This window comes from Anabrus simplex, chromosome 1 (assembly GCF_040414725.1).
Source record: "Anabrus simplex isolate iqAnaSimp1 chromosome 1, ASM4041472v1, whole genome shotgun sequence".
Taxonomy (NCBI): Eukaryota; Metazoa; Arthropoda; class Insecta; order Orthoptera; family Tettigoniidae; genus Anabrus; species Anabrus simplex.
In genome coordinates this window covers 696977166-697004069 of record NC_090265.1, presented here as the reverse complement: position 1 = coordinate 697004069, position 26904 = coordinate 696977166, and the positions used below count along the sequence as shown (strand labels likewise).

Sequence of the window (26904 nt, the reverse complement as noted above, 5' to 3'; positions counted from 1 at the left end):
CTGGTGTGAAAATGGAAAACCAAGGAAAACCATTTTCAGAGCTGCCGACAGTGGGGTTTGAACCTACTATCTCCCAAATACTGGATACTGGCTGCACTTAAGTGACTGCAGCTATCGAGCTCAGTGAATGAACTTCTGCTCTTGTCTTAGATGGAGGTTTTACTACTGGAACTGTTGCCTTTTGAATACCTGTACCCTTTCTATCCTTCTTATGAAGTGGTTTCTGCTTTTCCCTCACAAGCTGGGAATACTCTTCAGATGTTTCACCTTTGCTTCTTCGCTTCATCATGGTTTTGGCAGTGTGTGTGATTTTTGAAAGTAGGATATTCTCGAAAGAATTTTCAGGAAGTATATCAGGAAAGGAGTCTGTAGGAATGACAAACATAAGTATTTAGGTACAGAAACAAGTGTACCAACTGTCTCATTTTTCCCCTAAAAGTGTCTCACTTTTACCCTAATGAAGTCTCATATTTACCCCCTTTTTCAAAAATAAATTTTCTTCTCAAATCAAAAACTTAAAATTGTGTTTTCAAGCTAAAAAAGAAGATTCTCCCTTACACTACCAAATAAAACCAGAAACACTTTCCTGGATATTTGGGTTGAGCCAGAGTAACAAAATACAAAGTGCAATGCATGAAAGTTTTTTGGTTAGAAAAAACACCACTCAGGAAAAACTTGTGTACTGCTAGATATATAGTTCGGACACTTTCCAATTATTTTACCATTTACTAATATATAATACCATTCATGCAATGTGTTGAGATTATTAATTATTATTATTATTATTATTAGAAAAGCGCACGAATGTGCATTACAAAGATCATTGACCGTTTTAGTCTTTGCTATAATCGCATAGAGATTTGTTGTTGTTTTTACATCTTGTGATGTGATACATGTCACAGAACTGATCACACAGTGAACATTCACATTTTTCATTTGGGTCGTGATAAGACATATTTTATGGTGGTACCAGTGTACTGCTAGTTTTACTATCACATGTCTTAGCTTCTGGTTGGCGTTCGTCCAATTTCGATCCAACATGGCATCTGTGCTGTAGAACTCTGGCGGAATTTCTTCTCTCTTCTTCCGCCTCTCCGCTAGGTGTGCTTCTACATTCATTGTGGATGGCAGTGGTAGTTTTATCCTCAGTTCTTCAATAAGAAAGGGTTCCCGTGCTAGTTCGTATGTTAGGCGGGAACGCGTGTATTTTGAGATGCCCATTATGGTCTTTAGGAATTTTGCCTTAACTCCTTCTATGGTGGCCAGGTCTCTCTTTGTTAGTCTTTCCCATATCAAGTGGATTCCATAGGTGAGTACTGGTAGGATCGTTGTGTCAAATAGGCGCATAGCTGTTTTTAAGGATAACTGCTGTAGATTGTTGATGTCGTACATGGCTTTCATGGCTGCAACTGCTTTGTCTTTTATGTGTAGTCTGAACGTCCCAGTAGTCTGTAAGGTTATTCCCAGGTATTTGAATGTGTTTACTATTTCTACTTTGCCGTCTTCGTATTCTACGTTGTCGTTTGCTGCGTTTCGTCCGCCTTTCTGAAAGACCATCTGTTGAGTTTTTTTCCAGTTTATTTTCAGGCTGTTATTTCCTGCCCATTCAGCCAGCGCTGAGAAAGCGTGTTGGAGCTCTTCCTTCTTTGTTGACCCTAGGACCATGTCGTCTGCATATATGTAGATCACTGCATCCATTGCTCTTTCTCTAATTGCTTTTGTTACGTCCGCGGTGGCAATATTGAATAGTATGGGGCTGAGTGGATCACCTTGCAGCACTCCATTAGTTTGGGTGATTTCCTTTGTTTTATGGGTCGCATCATCTATGGTGATCTGGTTGTATGCCAGAATATTTCTTATTAGAGCTGTAAGGGGAGTATTTCCAGCCATAGTTTGGAGTTTTGACATTAGTATATTCCTGTCTATTATGTCGAAGGCTTTTGTATAGTCTATGAAGACTGCATAAAATTTTCCTTTGTGATGCCGTTGTGCTTCTTCTATGTCACTGAGTAGGTTTTGGATTGCATGCAGGGTTCCTCTTCCTCTTCTAAATCCAAATTGCTCTTCTGGCATTTTGGGGTCTACTTCTTCAACTATCCTGTTGGTTAGGATTCTTGTTAACAGCTTGAAGATATTGCTTTCTAGAGCGATTCCTCTGTATGAATTTGGGTCGCTGGTTTCACCTTTCCCTTTATAGAGGGTTATAAATGTTGATTTTCTCCATTCATCGGGAATATTTCCTAATTCTAGGCATTTATTAAACAGTTTGGACCATATTTCTGCTAGATGCTGCGCGGATTCTTTAAGGTGCTCATTATAAAACCCGTCTGGTCCAGCGGCTCTTTTGCATTTTGTAACTTTGATAGTGTCTAACACCTCTGCTTTGGTGATGGGAGGTATCGCTTCAAGCTGGTTGTTGTATTCAATTTCGTACGCCACCTGTTTCCTTGCATTGTTGAGAATATGAGTGAAGTGAGTTTCCCACGTTCCTATTTCTACGTTGCTACTTCTTGATGATCTTCTGGGTCTAATGGCTACATATGGGTCTTTTATTGCTTCTTCAGCAGTTTTTTCACCTTCTTTCTCTATGTATTGATTGCGTTTTTGTGTTAGTAGGTTCTTGTAGTATTTTCGTTTTTCGCCGTATATTTGTAGATCTTCTGGTTTTGACGTCATCTTGGCTTCATCTTGGCTTTATGCAACGCATTTAATGTGATTTTTCTTTCTGTGTAGCACTCCTTGTCGAACCACGGTTGAGCTTTTCTTGTGTTCATTTTGTGAGTTATACTTGCTTTTAGCATATTGTTGATTGTTGCTAGGGCTTTGTTCAAATCACTTTCTCTGATTGCCTCTTCTGCTTCAGTTACATTTCCTAATGCTCTCTCTAGTTCTGCCAAGTTTTTCTTTCTGGATACGGTGATTTTTTCATTTGTTGTTATAACTTTCTTTGGAATCTTGAGTGAGAATTTGGTCTGTATGGGGATGTGTTTTCTCAGCGGGGTTACTGGTGAAGTCCACAATCCCTTTTGTTCTAGAATGTGTATATCATCTCCTTTATGGAATACCAGGTCGATGGTGCTACTTCCATTGTGGGCAAAGTAAGTTTTGTGTTTTGGGTCATTCACTAATTTGAAATTTTCTTCATCAAGAAATGTGAGGACAGCTCTGCATTTCATGTCGGGTTTGTCTAGTCTGCAGTTCATATCTCCTGCTAGTATGATGTTTTCTTCTGTGTTTGGAATTTTCCTGAAGGAAAGCGTTAGGAGCTCCATTATTTCTTCTATGTCTGTGTTCGGGCTTATATAAATGCCTATTACAGTGAACTTGATTGTTTTTGCAATTATTAGATTTTCTTCTGTATGTAGGGTCTTCATGGGTCCTATCCATGGTTTGTAGTAGATAGATACACCTCCTGATGGCCCTTCCTTCTGTTGGTTTCCTTGCTAGGGAGTGGATAGAGTAGAATCCTTGTATGTCTATATGTTTCGTGAGGAATGTTTCTGTGAGGACTAGTATGTCTGATGTTTGTAAAGCGTTTTCTGGTGCTAGTTTTAGTAGTCCGTTTAGCCCTTCTACATTCCACAGGAGCATGCTTATGGGATTATTCGAGAGATACGCCTTCGTTCCTCCTGGAGAAACGAAATCGAAATCGGCGCACAGTTATTCTTCTTGGCCAGAAGTCAGGATTAGATGTTAATTCTAGACATTCGAATGGGATTCCAACTTTATAGGCTCTGTTTTCTCCTCTTGTTGTGATCTCTTCGCAACTGATGTTTCCTCGGATTCCTTTCTTCCTCAGATAGTTTGTCACCATTTCTGTAGTCGTTTCTTGGTTCAATTTCCCAATAAATAGCCAGGCTTTCTTGTCTGCCGCTTGTAGATCATCATCTACTGTTCCAGTGCCAATTAATATTTTAGGTGCTGGTCGGCGTTGTTGAGTGCCTTTTAGTTTTAGTTGTGACTGCTGCTGTGTATTTCTTTCTTCTTCCGTATCCGCTCTTATTTGTACATTTGTGTTGTTGTCTCTTGGTTGTTGCTTATCGTTTCCTTTTTCTGGGAGTGGGGGGAATTCTTGTTTGTAATTTATTAATTTATTAATAATTATTAATTTATTAATTAGAGCAGAAAAAATTGAGTGTCTCATTTTTTCCCTTTTTTTTGGTCTCATAATTACCCTGACTGACCCTATTAATGTATAACTTTGTTTGGAAATCAATATGGGCACTGCATTTTTAGTTTGCCTTTCACTTATTCACTGTGCGGTATTGTATGGAATCAGCTACCATGAACAGGTATTTTGATTTCATGCTATACAGGCTCCCTGTGTGCCAATTTTGGTCTTCAGTTTTATCCCATAAGATGGCAGAGAAATTAGAGCACTAATGGGCAACCAGTTCTATGTTTTAATTTTGTCAAGTAAACACAGAATGAGTCACCAAAGATCTTTTACATGGCAACAATGAACAAAATGGAATGCTGAATGGACTTTTTCCTACCCTTCAAAAATTTGCTGGGTTTCAACAGATGATAATAGAATTTAAATGATCTAATAGGACCTGACTATGTATTGTGTATGCAGATTGGTTAGAATGGGCATGGATCATGTCAGCTGGTAACGTGCATGGGTTCAGGTTCAAATCCCCAGTAGGAATATTACATATTTATTTCTCTGTCTCCCCTAATGTTGTGGGGAGGTTTTGTTTTATTTATTTTAATAGTTGCAGTCATCAACCCTTTTCTTCTACCCTACCAGAAAAGTAATGCAACTACGAAAAACAATTAAATAATAATAATAATAATAATAACAATAACAATAATAATACATACATACATACATTATCATTATAGACTGTTATGCCTTTCAGCGTTCAGTCTGCAAGCCTCTGTGAATTTACTAAACGTCGCCACAATCCTCGATTTGCAACTAGTGTTGTGGCCTCATTTAGTTCTATACCTCTTATCTTTAAATCGTTAGAAACAGAGTCTAACCATCGTCGTCTTGGTCTACCTCTACTTCTCTTACCCTCCATAGCAGAGTCCATTATTCTCCTAGGTAACCTATCCTCCTCCATTCGCCTCACATGACCCCACCACCGAAGCCGGTTTATGCGTACAGCTTCATCCATCGAGTTCATTCCTAAATTAGCCTTTATCTCCTCATTCCGAGTACCCTCCTGCCATTGTTCCCACCTGTTTGTACCAGCAATCATTCTTGCTACTTTCATGTCTGTTACTTCTAACTTATGAATAAGATATCCTGAGTCCACCCAGCTTTCGCTCCCGTAAAGCAAAGTTGGTCTGAAAACAGACCGATGTAAAGATAGTTTCGTCCGGGAGCTGACTTCCTTCTTACAGAATACAGTCGATCGCAGCTGCGAGCTCACTGCATTAGCTTTACGGCACCTTGATTCAATCTCACTTACTATATTACCATCCTGGGAGAACACACAACCTAAATACTTGAAATTATTGACCTGTTCTAGCTTTGTATCACCAATCTGACATTCAATTCTGTTGAATTTCTTACCTACTGACATCAATTTAGTCTTCGAGAGGCTAATTTTCATACCATACTCATTGCACCTATTTTCAAGTTCCCAGATATTAGACTGTAGGCTTTCGGCACAATCTGCCATTAAGACCAAGTCGTCAGCATAGGCCAGACTTCTTACTACATTCCCACCTAATTGAATCCCTCCCTGCCATTTTATACCTTTCAGCAGATGATCCATGTAAACTACAAACAGCAAAGGTGAAAGATTACAGCCTTGTCTAACCCCTGTAAGTACCCTGAACCAAGAACTCATTCTACCATCAATTCTCACTGAAGCCCAATTGTCAACATAAATGCCTTTTATTGCTTTCAATAATCTGCCTTTAATTCCATAGTCCCCCAGTATGGCGAACATCTTTTCCCTCGGTACCCTGTTATATGCTTTCTCTAGATCTACGAAACATAAACACAACTGCCTATTCCTCTCGCAGCATTTTTCAATTACCTGGCGCATACTGAAAATCTGATCCTGACAGCCTCTCTGTGGTCTGAAACCACACTGGTTTTCATAATAATAATAATAATAATAATAATAATAATAATAATAATAATAATAATAATAATAATAATAATAATAATAATAATAATAATAATAATAATAATATTAATAATAATAAATAATGATCTACAGAGTGAGCTAAACAAGAAGATACAGTAAAACCCCTCTTTTACACTTTCTTTCAATTTTCCTATGCTGGCTTTTTCATAGGCATCATTTCCAATTTCCTATAATTTTAGGCAATTTTAAGAATAGGCGCGTTTGACACAGCTTTTGTACCATAAAAATACAAATTTCCGGAGGTCGACGCTGTTTCAGGCATTAACAGGATGTCTTGTTTACTCAATGGGTGCTACAGTTGGCTACCACTGGATTGGTTTCAGGAACAAATGAACACTGTATGCGCACTACTTTGCTGTGGTAACGAAGTTGAGCAGCGTTATATTCTCACCTCACAATCATCACTTCTTGTCTCACTGTTGTGTAAACTTCCATATGCATCCTGGCGTAGTATTTGAAGGGGCTCAAATACGTCAGCCTCATGTCGGTAGATTTACTGGCACGAAGGAACTCCTGTGAGACTAAAATCCGACCTCTCTGAAAACTGTAAAATTAGTTAGTGGGATGTAAAGTAATTAAAATTATTATTATTATTATCATCCATGCATGTGGTGTGAGATCATCTTTGAATGGTGCATGGAAATTTATTTGTATTATTCGTACTATGAAATAGTGTGGTTTTGGGTGGCTAAAGTGGTCTGTAATGAGAAGTTATTTCAAGCAGGTATAGAGAAACTAGGAAGAAAGTATTTTCAATTGACCACCAAAGATATGAATTTTTGAGAATTTTTTTTTTTACAAGCTGCTTAATGTCGCACCAACACAGATAGGTCTTATGGCGAAGGAAGGGCCTAGCGATGGGAAGGAAATGGCCATGGTCTTAATTAAGTTACAACCCCAGCATTTGCCTGGGTGTGAAAAGGGGAAACCATGGAAAACCTCCTTCACGGTTGCCAAAAGTGGGGTTCGAACCCACTATCTCCCGGATGCAAGCTCACAGCTGCATGCCTCTAATTGAATGGCCAACTCGCTTGAGTTTGGAGAAAGTGAATTCGTTTAAAGGAGTACATGTAACGCTTGCGAAGGCACTTGGCAACTCCGTATCTGCACTGAACACCATCATAAATAACAGACACAGAATCCAGTAAAGTGCTTCCTAGTGTAGTTCACACTTTAAGAAAAGGAAATACATCAGAAGAAATTGTGAGTGCATAGTTTTCTATGGCACAAGCAGGAGATGCTCCTGTCAGTGGGATAATACTGAGAGAAAAGACTCTCACAGTGCAAACGTGCATGAGATAATCCCAAAAATTCCGACCTGGTGGCCAAGATCAATAAGGCATTGCCTTTATGGTCTGACACCATGGTTAGCTGAAGCGAGTCTTGGTGGCAGAAAAAATTCACTTCACAGCTTCAAATGGTTGGAGACACCAATTTAATAGAATGGTACAATATTGTGCACAAGGTTATATCTGGAGAAATGAACAGTGTAAATGAAGAGACTGTTCAGACCTGGAAAGAACTGAGGCTTCAGGAGTTGCTGAAAGCTTCAAAAAAGTAAAAGAGGGGTTTTTCTGCATGTTTATGTCACTAAACCAATGTATTTATTTTTTCATAACTTTTCAAGTATAAATTATAACAACTTACTCTCATAGGTTAAATTATTGAATGACAGTGTGATTTTTGTTTATGGAAAATATCATCTGGTAGGTGCTGGAATGTACACTGAATTAAATAACTTTGTCAGAGCTCTGCATTGACTTATTGGGATGAATTAAATGAGTACATAAGCAGCGAGTCCTTGTAAATAATATATCTATACAGATGTACTCTCCAGTTACTGTGTCGTAAACAGATCAAATTTAGGAAATACCTTATGGATTTTGAAGTGTTTAGCAAAAGACGTACAGATGACTGCACTCAATACCATTTAATGAGGACTATTATAGAGTTTTCTTCAGATGACTGAAATTTTGCTTGGCTAACTCAGGGTTATACTGTGAATTATATTTCTGCTTGATAACTGGTTGTTCAGCCTTCTCAGTCTTTTCTTCGGGAACTGTATCTCCTCGCAATCTGGCAAGTAACTGTTCTGTTCTCTTCCTTTCAATACTCTCCCGCTTCAGTCTCTCTGCACGCAATTTAGCCAAATCCACTTTAACCTTTTCCTCTTCTATACTACTTTTAGAACTACTGCTGTCACTGTCACTACTATCACTGCTTTCTTGTTTCTTACTCTTTTTATGCTTACTTCTCTTCCTCTTCTTTTTCCTTTTTGAGTAGCAGTCAGAAGAGGGCGAGTGCTTCTTTCCCTCTCTTTCTGCTTCACACTTTTTGTTGTATATCTCTATCTTTTCTGGTAGGTACTTTTTTATAGAATTAAGGGGATCCAATCGTGATTTACTTTTAGAACTTGCTTCTACTTCGATAGCAGAGGAAGTCTGTGCACGATGGGCAGGAACTTTGTCATACCATGGAACCTTGCCAGTAGATTCAACAGTATCCTGACCTAAGTACGTCAGGTAACCAATCTGTTTCTCATATTTCTCTCTCTCTTCCTTCTTCTCACGCTCAGCTTCGGCATTTTTCTTCGCTGGGACCTGAAGACCTTCTTCTAATTCTTCAAAAAAGTTTACATGCTTATTGGAAACAGGTTGACTGTTGAGCGTTTCTTCCTCACTTGGTTGATAATTGCAGTGCTGCCTTGCCTTCTGACGTAACAAGTTGGTTCGAGCCTCCTTTTCCTGAAATACACCAAACATAGAAATTTATTTACTTTTCTTACTAAAAGGCTTTATTTAATCACCTAATCAATACAAAATTTTTCACTGAATAGTACTAGTTTCAGCTGATATGATGGCCATCCTCAGCTATCCACAACAAGACATTGTTAGATAAGGACATAGTAACATTCCAAATATATATACAGTATAAAATAAAAGAGTTTTGTCTGTACATTGCTCAAAATTTAAAAAGAATGGTATTTCTGTATCGGTCATGTCTGCAGTAACAAGGAAATGCACTTTTTAATTTTCCATAATTTTTGTCTGTACGGGCATCATGAGAAAATGGCTGAAGAGAATTTAATGAAAATCAGTATGTAAAGTCAGGGAATGATGCACTACAATCTATGCTATAAACAATTTTATTCACGCTGAGTGAAATGGTAGTTTAGGGAAAGGTTTAAATTTTATTTTCAAATATTTATCTTATTAATGGTCCTACCGATAAATACTACATAATTAAAGTTATATAGACTTAAATTTCCTGTAATTTACAGCATGTCTTGTGCATTTTTACCATACCGGCTATGATAATAGAGATATTCGTGAATTTCGATTTTTGTTGCTAAGTCCACATCAACGCCGAACCAAGAGAGAATAGGTGAACAGAATTTAATGAAAATCAGTATGTTAAGTCTGGGAATAATGTGCTACAGTCCAGGTTATAAATAATTTTTATTCACACTGGATGAAATGGTACTTCAGGGGAAGGTGCCTAAAATTTAATTTTTTAAATACCTATATTATTGGCCCTCCCGAAAAGTATTACATACCGTAACAAAAGTTCCAATCATTTATGTCTTATACAGTTTTACCGTACCGACTATGACAATATAATAATGAATTTAGACTTATATTAGTCAACATCAACGCCAAGCATTGTTAACATAGAATTATTGTTTAACTGTGTTAACTGGCAATGGTTTTTGTCATGATGGTCTTAAGGTGTAAAACCGTGTGGTCATCGGTCTGTATCGACAAGGAAAAATGTGAAGATGATTATAAAAATGAGAAAAAAAATCGTAAACGAATGATCGCTTGAAGAATAAGACAAGAGGGAGTCATGAAAGAAGGGAAGGACTGGCTTTACATTAAATGCTAATAGCCCAGAGTCCGAAGAAAAGTAAATGTTAAGGCCTACAATATTGAAAGCTCATAAAATTGATAAACAATAACATTATATTGACCACTGTTGTGATGTGATTTGTCTCTTCAACTGCCATTCATCTCCAATAGATGGGATCACTGCTGCATCCCCAGTAAAACCGCATGCCTGAATATTGGTGGAGAGTAGCTGGGGAGTTAGATAACTTTGCACATTCTATATGATTGTCCCATCATTGTCTTGTCACACTCGCCGTGGTTGCCAAATGAGCCGGCGCGCGATTCAAAGTTGTACTCCACCACTATAATACAGCACAGATCACGGATTGAACCTCGAATGAATTTAAAATAATTAATACATTAACGTATGCGTGTTAGAATCCCATACAGTTTTTTAACGGCTTACATCTTTAAACAATTAATTTACTGAATTACATTTTAAATGTGAAAACCTACAAACTGTTTTCCAGTCAATGACCGGGTCAGGGATGGAATAAATGAAGCCTCATCTTGCGACGAGGATAGGAATTGAACCGGCTGCCGAAGCCTGTCTCACTCCTCTGAGGCAATGATTAATGACTGACAGATGAAATTAAATGATACTGGAGAGTGATGCTGGAATGAACGATGATAGGAAAAACCGGAGTACCCGGAGAAAAACCTGTCCCGCATCCGCTTTGTCCACCACAAATCTCACATGGAGTGACCGGGATTTGAACCACGGAACTCAGCGTTGAGGGGCCGACGCACTGCCACCTGAGCCACGGACGCTTTCACAATTTTAACGTACTAACTACAATTTCACGCTTAAAGCATTCTGAACGAATTCTTTTGACATAAACAGTAAGCATTACATTCATTAAATTATTACTATTATTATTATTTGTGAATATATATAATCTTTTATTATTTATTATTCACTATTATTATCTAAATATATGGCCTGATTCCTGATTGAAATGAGCTGATACTCACGGGCGACTTATGAATAAGCGAGAGAAGTGAGGATTATGTACAACATATTATTATTATTATTATTATTATTATTATCATCATCAGCATTATGCAGGAGGTTTCAGCGTCAGCTTACCTTGTGCGGCAGTAATTAATCTGTGTCACTATTGAGTGGCTACACACCTAACTCGGAATCGGAGCCGGGGTCAGTACACGAGGTAAACTAATCCCGCCGTCAATACTATTCGCTCGAAAATGCTTATAAATAGACAGAATCATATTTCTCTCGTCGGACGTAAAAATCTTGCGTTTCTTCTTCAACTGATAACAGTCTGGTGAATTTTTGTTCGGATCCATTGCACAATAATATCCAATAACGAGTAAGAAGAAACCTACAAACGTACAAGAGACTACAAGAATTATGAATTTAATTTCTTTTTTTTTTTTTTGCTAGGGGCTTTACGTCGCACCGACACAGATAGGTCTTATGGCGACGATGGGATGGGAAAGGCCTAGGAGTTGGAAGGAAGCGACCGTGGCCTTAATTAAGGTACAGCCCCAGCATTTGCCTGGTGTGAAAATGGGAAACCACGGAAAACCATCTTCAGGGCTGCCGATAGTGGGATTCGAACCTACTATCTCCCGGATGCAAGCTCACAGCCGCACGCCTCTACGCGCACGGCCAACTCGCCTGGTGAATTATGAATTAGCCCACAATACGCACATACACTGTTTTTGTAAAAGCGAAGCACATTGATAAAATTCTGTCACTGCTGTTTTAAACAGACTATGTTTGGAACTGCACCCACGTGTTCAGGACATCCACTGAGTGAGTAAGTATGGCAGCTCCGCATTGACTGCACCATTGCCAAAACTCGCTCTGAGTAGCGCACCCCCCTTGCCCCCTCGCCAACCGTGTTACAACACCGTAGGCGCTACCCCTATTGCCCGCGCCATCCCCTGGTCTATACATTCACTTCCGCTTTAGTCTGCTCAAAAGGTGGTCCGGAGAATAGTATCTTAATAAAACAAGTTGAATTGGGTTAAATCCCAAGAAGCAAGATCCGTAGATGATCATAACAACACACAACATATGCACAATCAAAATGTCCATTACAGTGTGTATCTAAAGGCCGTTCTCCACTGATTAACATTTAACAACATGTTAACTGGTGACACCATCAACATGTTAAACGTTAAATGTTGAATACAGTTTCATTTAACATTGTGTCCACACTTAATAAACATGTTAAACTTGACTTCCTTTTTCTATATACAGGTAGTTCATTATATCATTTTGTGGTAATACATTTAGGTGGTGTCTAGTATTTTCAAAAAAGGACAATGGACTCAGATGAAGAGGATTACCGGGCGAGTTAGCCGTGGAGTTAGGGACACGCGGCTGTGAGCTTCCATCTGGGAGATAATGGGTTTGAATGCCACTGTCGGCAGCCCTGAAGAAGGTTTTCCATGGTTTCCCATTTTCACACCAGGCAAATGCTGGGGTGTACCTTACTTAAACCCACGGTCGCTTCCTTCCAAATCCTAGGCCTTTCCTATCCCATCGTCGCCATAAGACCTATCTTTGTCGGTGCGACGTAAAGCCACTAGCAAAAAGAAAAAAAAGATGAGTATTTGGTCTTTGTTATTGCCACTGTTGCTTCTCATTATGATTTAGAAATGCAGTTTTATTAGGCACATTTCCTCCCCTCATCCTGCTCATTGCTTCAAAAGTAAACCACTTTGAAGTATAAACTTCGTCCGCTGCCGCCCCCCGATTTTTCTGAACTTTTTACAATTCTCGACTGTGCCGTACTGGGAGCGGAGGGACGCTAATATTTTTTCGATGCACTCACGGGAACAATTGTAGATAATCTCAAGTTCCTGAAACCTGTCGGCTTTCTTCGCTTTATCTCTGTATTCCTTTGATGAGACATCCCATAAACAAGGCCTTTTTATTATATCATTAAGTCCAGAGTAATCTCCTTGCCCCACTCAATTTCTGACTAAATTTTAGTACCGGTATAGTGCAGAGAGAATGACATACATGCGCGTACTGTATTTACAGCTTATAACAAAGAGAATGAGTATTGCGGAGTGTTGTAACTATAATCCTACTCCACAAGAAGTATGTTGTTTGTGTCGTTTAGCCCTTTCAGACCGAGTACGCACAATTGTGCGGGTTCGTATTTTAGTTATCCCTGACCGTATTTGATGTTTTTTCGGCGCTACACCGGACTGCAGTGATTGTGCAGGACACGTGGCGTGTATTTAAATTGATTTTAGTATGCGCTTGACCGCCAGGGCGAAGGAAGAAGAGTTTAAAAAGCACAGTTGATCGGCGAGATGGCAGGAAGCAGTAGTGCCGAAAGTAAGTATTTATTTACTGCGTTTATATTAATCTAGAAGCTTTACTGAATACCGGAATATATTCAATGAAGTGTGTACATTGGTTAGTGAACGTAAGTTTTGAAGCTACACCATCGTACGTGATACAACGAGGTTTTGAATTTTGTTACGCACAATTGTGTGGGTCCTGTTTTTCGGATGTTAGTTTTTATTTTGTAAAATAAACTATTAATATGTGTATTGAGGAGCATTTTAGTCAGTTCTTGACGTACAAACAAAAATTCACACCTCCAGTTTTCTTTCAGGTCTGAAAGGGTTAGGCTACCTGTTGGAATGGAAACAGCACGGAAGTTGCCGAAGCTGTGCCGACATCTCACAAACAACGAACTGACTTGACATGTTTTCCACTTGGAGCGGAAAACACGCCAACATGTTAAAAGTGTTAACCTCAACATTCTGAGTTAACATGCAAAGTCAATTGGAAGACACAATCACAATATACATATCAATTGTAACACGTTAAAATTAACATGTTGGTGTTAAATGTTAATCAGTGGAGACCGGCTTTAATACTTAACACTTGAGCAGATAAAATGACAGGCTAATGGAGCTGGATCCCAATAAGTTTTTTTTTGCTAGGGGCTTTACGTCGCACCGACACAGATAGATCTTATGGCGACGATGGGATAGGAAAGGCCTAGGAGTTGGAAGGAAGCGGCCGTGGCCTTAATTAAGGTACAGCCCCAGCATTTGCCTGGTGTGAAAATGGGAAACCACGGAAAACCATCTTCAGGGCTGCCGATAGTGGGATTCAAGCCTACTATCTCCCGGATGCAAGCTCACAGCCGCGCGCCTCTACGCGCACGGCCAACTCACCCGGTCCCAATAAGTTAGGGACTATAAATGATCATACAAAACACACACGTAACATATATGAACAGTTTTTAAAAATATTCCATGTAGTCTGTATCCAAAACTTAACACTTAATCAGATAAAAAGTGACATTAATACCACCGTCTGTTGTTGGTTCTCTGAAAAGAGTGAGTTGTGAGAACATTCATATTAGGAACTACACTGTTTTGTTTTTTTTTTTTTACATTTTTCATGAACATTAAAAGGTTTTTGATACAAAATCACAATGTTGAACTTGAATAGGTTGAAACATATGAAAACATGTTTTCTGTTATATATAGGCTTATACTTGAAAAGGTGGATTGATCTTTAAGTTATAAATGCTATTTTATATTGGCTGAGGGATATCCCGATGTTTAAGAAAATCAAGTCACATTTGTCCATAAGGGTGATAGTGGGCGATATCCCTCGAGGTTCCTGTACTGCCACAACAGTGACAACTACATAAGATGCACCACTGGTTTAGCAGTGTAATGTGTGAAGAAATAAATCCCTTCATTTACACAGATCAAAATAATCTTAGTAGCTTTTTATACCTTCTGAACTTGTATTATGTTAAAAATTCAAGGTATGTCTGTTAATATGGCCAGGGACTGTATTGCCGTACGTACTGTGTAAACATTAGATGAAAAATACCTCTCAGTCTCACTCCACAAATACTATTTCACTTATGTTTCTTGAAGTTTTAACTTTATCCTGTTAATTAACTATGAAGGTGTACAGACTAAAACTTAAGAGATACAACATGTTTAGCAACAAACAAACAAAAAAAAAAGAAGTTTGTGCGACTTTCGTATATAACGACCGTTAATTGGCGGTCCCTTCCAAGTCGTTATAACCGGTTTTGACTGTATTCAATAAAGGACATAAGTAGGATGTTGGAAAGGTTGGCAGCTGCAATCATACATTACAAATTAAGGATCAATGCTCCGAAAACAAAGATTCTAATAGTGAACAAGAATATCCCAAGAAATACTGCAAATATAAAGCAAGGGACATCTAAAATAGAGCAGGTAAAACAATTCTGTTACTAGAGAAGCATTGTCACTGAAGACAACAGATATGCTTCTGAAATAAATAAATAAAAGGATAGCACTGGTTAAATAAGCTTTCCAAATCAAGAAAGCCATTTTAACTAACAGGCACATGAGCATTGAGATAAGGAAGGCTTTTGCAGAGTTCTTCACTGGAACTGTATTACAGCATGGGTGTGAAAGCTGGACAGCTGGGAAGAAGGAAGGAGCTCAGCTGAAGGCAGTGGAGATGTGGATATGGAGGAGGATCACCAGAACAAGCTGGACTGACAAGAAATCAAACCTTCAAGTCTTAAACAAGGTCGGTGAAAACCAGATGCTCATTTAAGAGATAGAAAGAAGAAAAACAAAACTTGTAGGCCACCTGCTGAAACACAAAAAGTTCCTGACAAATATTTCTGAAGTAAAAGAGCTGGGAAAGAGAGGCAGAGAAAGACCAGAAAATTATAATTTGAAGACATGAAGAACAAGATGAGGTTCAAGAACTGCAAGGAAGCGCCAGAGGAGAGAGAGAAGAATAGTAGCATCGACAAGGCTTCGGTTTTAGCACATGATGATGAAGCATGGGCCAAAAGTTTCTATGAACAAGTTAATATGCAATAATGTATTTTATACATTTCATTCCTTTATTTTTACTTAGATAATATTAACATAAACACATTATGCTCAGCAGTTCACGGTCCTCCACTGAATCAATCAATGTCATCCACAAACAATCAGTTGACAGACTTATTGACTTTCCCACATGACAATGTAGCCTTTTCCTACTTTTTTTTTTTTTTGGAAAGTGGTTTAATGTCGCACTAACACATTATCCTGAGTGACTAGAAGTTGTACGATCACAGCCAAATGGGTGATTACTGAAATAGTTCCTCTCAATTAGTAGTCTGTTTCTTTATACATGGTCCTGCCAACTGCAGTGGTAGCTGATATTCTTGTAAAGTTTCTGAATACTGTAATTAATACAAGGGGGGATCAAATATAAACTGGATTTACTCCATCAACCAAAAAAAAACACATATAGAGATCACTTTTCTACATAGTGTCCTGCCTTTGATACACATTTTCTCCAATGGATTGGTAAGTTTTCAATGAAGTTAAATAAATATTAAAATTTATTTATTCCTCCTATTCAATACATAAATAGAGATTTTAATTAAGAAATTAAATCTTGAATAAAATTATAGGGACATGTTTTGCCCTTTAATTAAGGGCATCTTCAGCCTTAATCTCAATCTGAAAGGTAATTAATCAGATACCTGATTGTATTAAAATTACATATGAAAGTGAGGATGATGTTGGAAATGTGCTTCAAATGGTGAGCAAATGGTTAACAATAGTTATGATATTCTTAAAATGAAGCCTTAATAAAGTCTTATAAAACAAATAGTCGTAAATTTATACACTTTCTTGAATGTCCTTGTTTAAAAATTGGTAACAAATTGTATACTGGTAATTTTATACGAACGTAAATTGTAACGTTAAACCTTGCCCTGTGGAGGTTGAGGGCGTTAGAACAATGATAAAAGAAATAAATGTAGTTGATAATTCCAAATGGAGTATTAAAACATATTAAAGCTAGTAAAGAGACGTTACCGTTGCTCACTTCAAGTGAAGTTTATAATAAAATTGTTACGTTGGAACAAGTAAAGTGGTGCCTTGTGATGGTTGAGGGTGTTAAATAAAATTATCGGGTTTTGAACAGTTCAAGCGTCAGGATAATGATGAAGAATGTAGTTAATAACTTCGAGTGGAGTTTCAACACAATTTTTAAAAATTATTAAAGAGACGTTTCTGCTACTTAGAACAAGTGGGGTTTATAAGAATATAAAAATGGTTAGACCGTTGTAACTCTCGTGCGAAGAGATAAAACTGTAGTCTTCTGAAAGCAAGAGTGAAGAAGAGTGCTTGATGGTAAGCAGCTGTGTTAAATATTAGCTGGCAGGAGCGATTGTAGTCTCTTGTATATAGTTGAAAGGGAAATTAGGTTTGAAGTCTGTAAAAATAGGAGAATTACGGGTTAAAGAATGAAAGTGCTTACCTCTTTATTAATGCTGAAATTGGTTAACGTAAAGATGAGTTGGAGAGAAAACGTTGTGTGTAATTTCATTTATTTTTAATTGTAATAGTGTTAAATAGTTGCTATGGTAGCGTTGAAATAACTGATATTTAAGTTACTGGTGTTACAGATGATGTGAGATTAATGGAGGAGAGGATTGAAGCAGTGTGTCAAGTTTATAAGTTATTGGTCGAGGCTGGAAGCGAGAAAAGAGTTCAATTCTTAGAACAATATCATCTATCAAGTGGATTTCAAATAAAAGTTAGAGCCAGCCTATAGTTAATCCTATGTGAGGAGATAAATTAGCCTTCTTCTCGAACTACGGTGCGGGAGCGAGGGAAAGTGTGACAGTAAACTTCGATTTCTCTTTGAACTCTCCTTTCATTCAATTTCATTCTTTAACACGTAATTCTCCTATTGTTACAGACTTCAAACCTAATTTCCCTTTCGACTATATACAAGAGACTACAATCGCTCCTTCCAGCTAATATTTAACACAGCTGCTTACCATCAAGCACTCTTCTTCACTCGTGCTTTCAGAAGACTACAGTTTTATCTCTTTGCAAGAGAGTTACAACAGTCTAACCATTTTTATATTATTATAAACCCCGCTTGTTCTAAGTAGCAGAAACGTCTACTAATTTTTAAAAATTGTGTTTAAACTCCACTCGAAGTTATTAACTACATTCTTCATCATTATCCTGACGCTTGAACTGTTCAAAACCCGATAATTTTATTTAACACCCTCAACCATCTCAAGGCGCCGCTTTACTTATTCTAACGTAACAATTTTATTATAAACTTCACTTGAAGTGAGCAACGGTAATGTCTCTTTACTAGCTTTAATATGTTTTAATACTCCATTTGGAATTATCAACTACATTTTTTTCTTTTATCATTGTTCTAACGCCCTCAACCTCCACAGGGCAAGGTTTAATGTTACAATTTACGTTCTTATAAAATTACCAGTATACAATTTGTTACCAATTTTTAAACAAGGACATTCAAGAAAGTGTATAAATTTACGACTATTTGTTTTTTAAGACTTTATTAAGGCTTTATTTTAAGAATATCATAACTATTGTTAACCATTTGCTCACCATTTGAAGCACATTTCCAACATCATCCTCACTTTCATATGTAATTTTAATACAATCAGGTACCTGATTAATTACCTTTCAGATTGAGATTAAGGCTGAAGATGCCCTTAATTAAAGGGCAAAACATGTCCCTATAATATTATTCAAGATTTAATTTCGTAATTAAAATCTCTATTTATGTGTTGAATAGGTGGAATAAATAAATTTTAATATTTATTTGACTTCATTGTACATTTCAATATGGACCAAAACATGAGAATTATAACGTGTAAGTTTTCGATGCCGTCCTAATAGAAAGAAGAGAGACGTGTGCGGAGCCAGTCGCCCACAAACTCTTCCACACTTGCATCATCACTGAACTGCTGTCCTCCTAGGTCTTGTTTGAGTGGTCCAAACAAATGGTAGTCGCATAGTGATAAATCCGGTCCATACAAAGAGTGTTCTAGGTGTCCAGTGAAATTCCTCCAGTTTTTCCCGTGCTAAAGTGGCAGTATGCGGCCTTGCACTGTCATGGAGAAGAATATTGTAATCTAATAGTTTCATTTCCTTATTGATATTATACACAATTACAATGAAAGGAGGCTTCCACCTAATCAATACTTTATTTATCTTATTTAATCTACAGGACCAGTTTCGACCTACCTTAGGCCACCTTATTTGACAGTGTTATTGTCATGTCATGTGACAATCCTTGTTAGATTTAGTATTGTTTTATAATTGCATGGTATGTTAATATCAGATTGTGTAACCAGCTGAGGATGGCCTAAGAAAGGTCGAAACTGGTCCTGTAGATTAAATAAGATAAATAAAGTAGTGATTAGGTGGAAGCCTCCTTTCAGTGTAATTATGGAGAAGAATGACGTTTTGAATCGGTAACCGGTGTTGCTTGTTGCAATACACAGCTTTCGCTTCATCCAAAAGGTGACAGTAATAGGCTGCATTAATTGTCCTTTGTTTGTAAATAAAATCCACCAACAAAATGCCTGCAGAGTCCCAGAAAATGGTTGCAAGCACCTTTCCAGCAGATGGGTGTGTCCTGGCCTTGACCGGACCTGTTTTGTCTCTTCACCGCCACTCCATACTTGCTTGCTTTGACCTACTGGTGCACCCAAGTTTCATCACAAGTCACAATATGACACAAGAAATCCTCTCCTTCCCCCTCATAGCGAGGGAGTCTCTGACAAACTTCCTGGCGTAAAGCTTTTTGTTCCTGAATAAGGAGATGAGGAACCCAACTGGCAGACAATTTTCTGAAATGGAGTTGATCTCGGATGATGATTTGAACACTTCCAATGGCTAAATTTTTTGTGAAATTTGTATTCGCCGATCTTCACGAACAATGTCACGAATGGCAATAATGTTGTCTGCAGTCATGCTTTCCGTGGTCTCCTTATTGAGGTTCATTTTCCAGAGCTTCTCCTCCTGCCACAAATTTTTTAGCCCACTCATACACTCGAGGCTGCGAAAGTGTTTCTTCCCCAAACTGTACACAGAGTCATCTCAAAATTTCAGAAGGTTTGGTGCCCTCTTTTGCGAGAAATTTGATAATGGTGTGTTGCGCAATAGACGTGTACACCTCGGCGTACTGAAGCAGCCTAGCTCTCCACCATCATTCGTGCACGAAAACCCCTTTTCCAGACACCCCCACCACCATCCTGGCAAAGCCCCGGCTCCGAATTATTACTAACAGCAGTGGTACATTCAAATTTCCATTTATATTTGATCTGCCTTCGTGGCTATGAATTCCAACCTCATCAAGGATATTCCGTTTATACTTCTCAAGAAAACCAATATGTCATTTCTAATCGATTTCAATAATTGTGATATAAGTGGCAGTGACACTGACACATGGGAGTGATTACGAATACATTTTTCTGTACTACTGCACGTGCCTCTCACCAGCATGTGTAAAAAGAAAAAGGCATGATAAGACACATGCAACACTTGAAACCTGAAGCATTCAGCAATCAATGCATGCAGTGTTGAATGCAGAGAGGCATAAAAAGATGCAACATCTAATCCCAGCATAACTCTAACCATTGCACCATAAAAGAAACAAAGAAGTACTGAAGTCCACATCTGCAAATATCAGGAAATGACAGGTCCAGAAGATGGTAGCCTGAAGATCATCAAAGACAATGTTTATTTTTCAATCAAGGGAAAGACGATTCAGAGAACAGATAAAGAAACAATGAAAAGATAATCTTTATATTTAAAAAATTTATGAAAAATAAGTCAGTCAGTCCGGCCATTCTATCTGGTCGATTTCCTTCATTTTTTTTTAACTGAAAGGTATTCACGCACAGATTTGTCATCAGGTACTATAAATCACTTAACTTCCGCCTTCCTCAAATTATTTGATTTTTTCACTTTTTTGTCTCTTTGAAGCAATCATATCTTTGGTTCTAATTGAGGTACGGAGTTCGTTTTGGCCTAAGAACACTCAGTGGATCATGCTCTTTCATTTCAGCTCTTAACTATTCAAATTGGTTGATTCTGAAGAAAGTTATGAGTGCACATTCAATTTGATGTCTCATTTCTTCAACATTTTTTCTCATTGAAGCAATCATATCTTTCGTTCTAATTGAGGTATGCAGTTCATTTTGGTCTAAAAACACTCAGTGGATCATGCGCTTTCTTTTGAGGTAATAACTACTTGAATTGGTAGATTGTGAGAAAAGTTATGAGTACATTTGTCTCCATGACGAAGATCTCTGAAGGACTTTTTAACAGTTCGGCGCGTAGTGTTGTTCCAAGGAACGTTTAATTCAATTCCTTTGTGTGATGTATTTTCAAGTGTTTTGTCGACATAATATTACATTCTATTACCACAGCAGAACATGTGCTTTATTTCATTAACTCGAAACTTTGCAAATACATCCACGAGGATAGTAACGAACAACACCATACTTTATACATTGCGGGCGGAGCCAGCGGGAAACTGCTAGTGCAAAACCATAACTAGCTAGCTGGAAGAAAGGCAAGGACAAAAATACACAACAGGACAAAGACAAGCTGCACATTATCTTCAAACACACTGCACTCTCCACTCGTCTTCAATCCCAATTCTTCAAGGTCTGTTTATTACGAAATGTCAACAAACTGTTCCTGTTTTATCAGGAAAGAAAACGTTTACACGGTCCATTCTTCAGATATCATCCTTCTTGAATTATGGGTAGTATAATGTGAAGAGAGCCTCCGTTGCTCAGGCGGCAGTGCACCGGCCTCTCACCGCTGGGTTTCGTGGTTCAAATCCCAGTCACTCCATGTGAGATTTTTGCTGGACAAAGCGGAGGCAGGACAGGTTTTTCTCCAGGTACTCCGGTTTTCCCTGTCATATTTCATTCCAGAAACACTCTCCAATATCATTTCATGTCATCTGTCATTCATTAACCATTGCCCCAGAGGAATGTGACAGGCTTCGGCAGCCGGCACAATTCTTATCCTCGCCACTAGGTGGGGGCTTCATTCATTCCAATCCTGACCCGGTCGAATGACTGGAAACAGGCTGTGGTTTTTCATAATGTGAAGACAAATACTTGAGAGTGGAAAAGAACAAACTGTCTGGTGAAAGGAGATTAGAAACATATGTCAGTCGCTACAGGAGAAAAGGAACCCAATATGTTTAATTTATAAAGTTCTGGAAAGAGGATAGAATTATATGCAAAGAAAGGTCAATATAAATAAAGAGAGTAACAAAGACAAGGACAAAGGGCAGGTATACTTACAGCTAGCAGCACTCGTCGTTCCTGTTCCTTGGCCTCTTCCGCAGCTGCAGCCTCATCACGTCTAACCCTTGCAATGTTCTCTCTCGTGCGCACATGCCACCTGTATAAAAAACATGCTTTTGAACATAAGCTTCATTTTTACTTCCTATGGTCCAGCGGTAAATGTTTTACCTTCTTGCATAGTTAGCATGGATAATCTTGCTTCTACCATGATTTTAAGATTGCTTTGAACTGGGTTTAATTTTATAATATACCGAAATGGTAAGAATCTCACCTTATGTTATTCTAGAAGGGTGTTTGTGTAGCTTGTAAAGGGCAATTAAATATCAGGTGTATGCAAAAGTCTTTTCCAGTTTCACTAAGAGATGGCGCCGGCAAACACGCAGCATATGAATTTGGCACATGTCAGTTTGTTCATCTGACATTAACCTACAAACACATGCAACTTGAGTCCGCCAAACACTAGCGTCTGTGTTGTATCGTTCAGTGATCATGTCTACGTTTGTGCCTGAAAAAGAACATTTGCGGCATGCATTGCTTTTCTTATTTAATCAAAAGAAAAAGGCTGTAGAAAGTAATCGTTTGCTGGTAGAAACATACAGTAAACACGCTACATCGATTAGAACATGTGAGACATGGTTTAGACTATTTAAACGTGGTGATTTCAGTGTGAAAGACAGTGCGCACTCTTGTGTATTATGAACTCTCAAAGCCTGGCAAAATCGTTAATATACAACACTACTGTCAACAAATGATTAATTTAAGTCACGCATTGATCGAAAGGTGACTGGAATGGGCCAGAAGACATGGCAAAGTGATTTTGTTAGAAGACAATGTGCCGTCTCACACAGCAAAACCAGTGAAAGGCACCTTGAAATCGCTTGGATGGGACGTCCTTCCGCACCCGCTGTACTTCCCTGATCTTGGACAATGGATGCCAAATCAATCTTGAGATAAACGCTGGGTTACTCCAGTCATCAAGTCTATGAAGGCGAATTGATATAGAATATCAAACTAATCAACTGGCCTTTTTTAGTGAAGCGAGGAATAAACGGGTTAGATTCCGTTTAGGTTGTGTGTATATTAATTTACCTCTACTAGTTTGTTTATAGTATACTGGTACATGTTGAACAAAGTGAGGTATAAGGCGTTGTTCAAGTGTACAGATGTTTGTGTACTTATACATTTAAATATCATTGCTGGTCGAGATACACAGTTCCCATTATTCATGAGGAATGTCACATTAATAACCTCCTATCAGTGTATATGCCAAGTGAAGCTGCGCATAAGGGGTTAGCCTCCGTTTAGGTGACTGAGTGTACATTAATTTAACACCATTTCTCTGAAGGGGTTAGGATTCATTCAGGTGCAGGTGCGAGGGGAGGGGGTATTTGTTTTTATATTCCACATCATGAATACAGGTAGCAACCTAATTCAACAACTGTGGTATTTAAATGATGGCAATGTACATACACACAGTCTAACCTCTAACTGAAATGAGGCCGATAGTTTCTTGAGTATTACTGTTGTTTTGTACGTAAAACTCAGTGACAGGTTCCGATGGATCACAGTATTACATGGAACACTAGTTTTCGATTGACTGCAATCGAATTCATTTGATATACGTTTGTGTTCTGTGGTCCTAACTAAGGAACTTTCAGTCCTTCAGTGACTTTTAAATCTGAATAAACTCCATACAATATATGGTCACTGGTGACACTTCGGAATATTGAACGTAACATAGAGAGGAACATAATATGAGAGCTACTTTACCTTTTTTTGGGTAGAATATTCATTGCGAAAGCTTTTCTTTTGGACTAGCACCAAGTTAATTACTCTCTGCCTCTACAGAAAGTATTTACATAACCTCGTACGTGACGATGTGTGAGAATAACGCGTAAACATATTAACTTGGGAGTAATGTAAAAGATTAATGAATTATTTAGTAGCACTGTACTCTATTTACTTTCCATTTCTGCTCTTGGACTTTTCTGTCTCATTTCAGCCCTTTGTATACGATACTCGCTCTGTCGTAAACTTTTTAGTGATAGATAAACATAAACATTCTTCTTCTTCTTGGTTAGTTTTTGGACATCGTCGTAAGACGCTACGTCCAGTCACTGGTTTGCGGGAGAAGTAATGTCTGGGAGAGGTACCAACATTAGAAGAAATTAGTACACTACGAGATAGTAGGGTTAGCTATGTAATGAAGCTAATTACAGCCGGCAAGAATGAAACTGAGGAAAATACCAATAATATGGAGGCTAAACTATCAAGGCATAACACAAAAACACTGGGACACAGGGTTCTAATGCTTCACGTCTGTGTGGTCTGCCACGACGTCTTACTACAAACAAACTAGACCGGACCACAAAATAGGGGTTGGGATGCGAAAGTTCGGACCTATAGGGAAGGAAAAGGTTACAATTGGATGTTACAGGTAACTAAAAAAGTAAGTATGAAGTCTACAACGCGAAAAGGCGGTTGAAACACTAAACACGAAACATTTAACGGCAGTTGGTAACCCGCAGGAAGAAGCTTAGCTACTTCGATCATATATCCAATAGATGGCTGATGACGTCACATTCTTGAAGCAAAGATCTCAATCAGCTGACTGGTGGGTAGTGCGAGAGTTTTGAACATTGTGTTATAGGCGAGAATAGTGATCAGCGTACTTAAAAGTGACTTTTAGCTACTGTTAATGAAGCGATGGTGCACTATTGCGTAGCGTATGGATGCAAGGAGACCTTCAAAAAAGGATCTGGCATTTCCTTTCACGGGTAAGTAAATATTTACGTAAATATGATGATGATGTAAGGGGTTTCATACAGTTGTTGTCAGGTGTCTGTAGAATACGTACGTTTATTGTATTGGTTACAGTTCCAGTTTCCCGGTTACAGCAATTTTGAATACTGTGCTTTTATTGATTTCAGTTTTCCTGCTGATGAGACAAGGAAAAAGCAGTGGGTAGTTGCATTAAGAAGAGAGAATTTCATACCTGGAAAGCATTCAAGATTATGCTCTAAGCATTTTTCACCGGAATGTTTTGATAATGAAGCATTTGGTGTGGGAGTTAAACTGAAGCCAAATGCAGTACCAACAATTTTTAATTTTCCACCCCACCTTTTACCAGCTGAGAAGAGGAGAAAACCTCCTGTGAAGAGGAAACTTCAAGTGGATCCTGTTGCATCAACAAGTTGTGTGTGAGCAGATTTTTTAAAATTTATTATTTTCCATAGATTTATGCAGGAATGTGGCCTGTCATCCTTATGTGAAATATTTGTGTTTAAGATATTTAACATACTGTTCAACTGCAACATCTATTGCAGCATATTAGGTTACTATATTACACATAGGTAATACATTTTTGTTGTTGACCCTTATAATTTTCATATTTTTTTCAGTGTTCCTCAGGAAGAGGAGAATGAGTCTCTTCCTAAAACAAAGGTGTTCAGAAAATCTTATGTTGGTGATTACACTGAGGAAATGGTAAAGTCACCAAGGAAAGCCCAGACCTTCATGCAGGTTGCCAGGGAAGTTATTCATAAATCCCATAAGAAGCTGAAATTGGAAAGGCAGAAGTATCGGCGAGCTATTAATCAGTTGCAGAATGGGAAAGCCTTAGTAAACCATCTGAAGGAGAAAATGATGATAACTGAAGATGCTGCTTGCACGCTTGAGGTAAGAAAACAACAGCTTAAATATTTTTTCGGTTTCCCTATATCCGCTAGCCTTTGGTGGTGCTATTTGAGGATCCAAACAGTCTCTGGGTTGATGACCTAACAGACATACATACATAAAATTTGGAGCCTTTAGAAGTCTGTAATTTGTTTTTATTGTATCACAATCTCTGTTAAACAAATATTTCAAAAATAATGTAATACCATAAATTAACTTGTGAAAAAGCATAATGCACCTTTTAACTTCCATTGTTCCAGAAATGTCTTTCTCCTGCTGCTGCCCAACTTCTGATGCGAACAAAGGATGGTGATACAAGAGCAGAGTATCCTCCTGAACTACGCTGCTTTGCACTTACATTGAATTTCTATTCAAGTCGTGCATACAGCTACTTGAGGGATGTATTTCCTCATGGTTTGCCCCATCCAAGTACACTGCGGAAGTGGTATCAGTCGGTGGATGGTAAGCCAGGATTCAGTTCAGAGGCTGCAACTGCTCTCATTTCAAAAGGGAAGGAGATGGCTATCAGTGGAAAGCCCCTAGTGTGTGCACTGATGATGGATGAAATGTGCATCCGGAAGCACATTGAATTTGATGGAAAACAATTTCTTGGTTATGTGAATTGTGGTACTGAAATCGAGGATCAGGATTTACCAGAAGCCAAGGAGGCTTTAGTGTTTATGGTGGTCTCACTAAATGGACACTGGAAAATTCCAGTGGGTTATTTTTTGATTAACGGTTTAAGTGGCTCGGAGAGAGCAAATCTAGTGATTGAGTGCCTTAAATTTTTAAATGACCTAAATATAATTGTAGTGTCACTTACTTTTGATGGTGCTGCTTCTAATTTATCCATGGCCCGTTGTTTGGGAGCTTCTTTTGATGAAAATAATATGGCGAACTGGTTTGAAAATCCCTCAAATGATTCTAAAGTGTTTATTCTTCTAGATGCTTGCCATGCTATAAAATTAGTGAGGAATACTTTAGGAGCTAAGAGAACTTTTGCCAGGGGTGATAATGTCATAGATTGGAGGTACTTAGAAGAGTTAGAGAAACTTCAGAGTATCGAGGGCCTTCATCTAGGGACAAAAC

General features: G+C 38.2%; 1 protein-coding gene across 1 annotated transcript; it reads right to left on the bottom strand.

Moving 5' to 3' along the window:
- Positions 1 to 7553: 7553 nt before the first annotated feature.
- LOC136857353 (leukocyte receptor cluster member 1 homolog) lies at positions 7554 to 24248 on the bottom strand. Its single transcript, XM_067135966.2, has 3 exons — positions 23911 to 24248; positions 22138 to 22237; positions 7554 to 8857 (listed from the first exon to the last, which is right to left on the bottom strand). The coding sequence occupies exons 1-3, from the start codon at positions 23931 to 23933 to the stop codon at positions 8057 to 8059; spliced, it is 924 nt and encodes a 307-aa protein (XP_066992067.1). The 5' UTR covers positions 23934 to 24248; the 3' UTR covers positions 7554 to 8056.
- Between the last annotated feature and the right edge of the window lie 2656 nt (positions 24249 to 26904).

What these genes read in the sequence shown, in the direction of transcription:
- LOC136857353 (XM_067135966.2), bottom strand. Translation starts at nt 23,933, where the DNA reads ATGAATATTCTACCCAAAAAAAG. An exon ending in AATATTCTACCCAAAAAAAG is followed by an intron (nt 22,238 to 23,910) that starts GTAAAGTAGCTC and finishes TTTTTTATACAG; the next exon opens with GTGGCATGTGCGCACGAGAG. An exon ending in AACGACGAGTGCTGCTAGCT is followed by an intron (nt 8,858 to 22,137) that starts GTAAGTATACCT and finishes GGTGTATTTCAG; the next exon opens with GAAAAGGAGGCTCGAACCAA.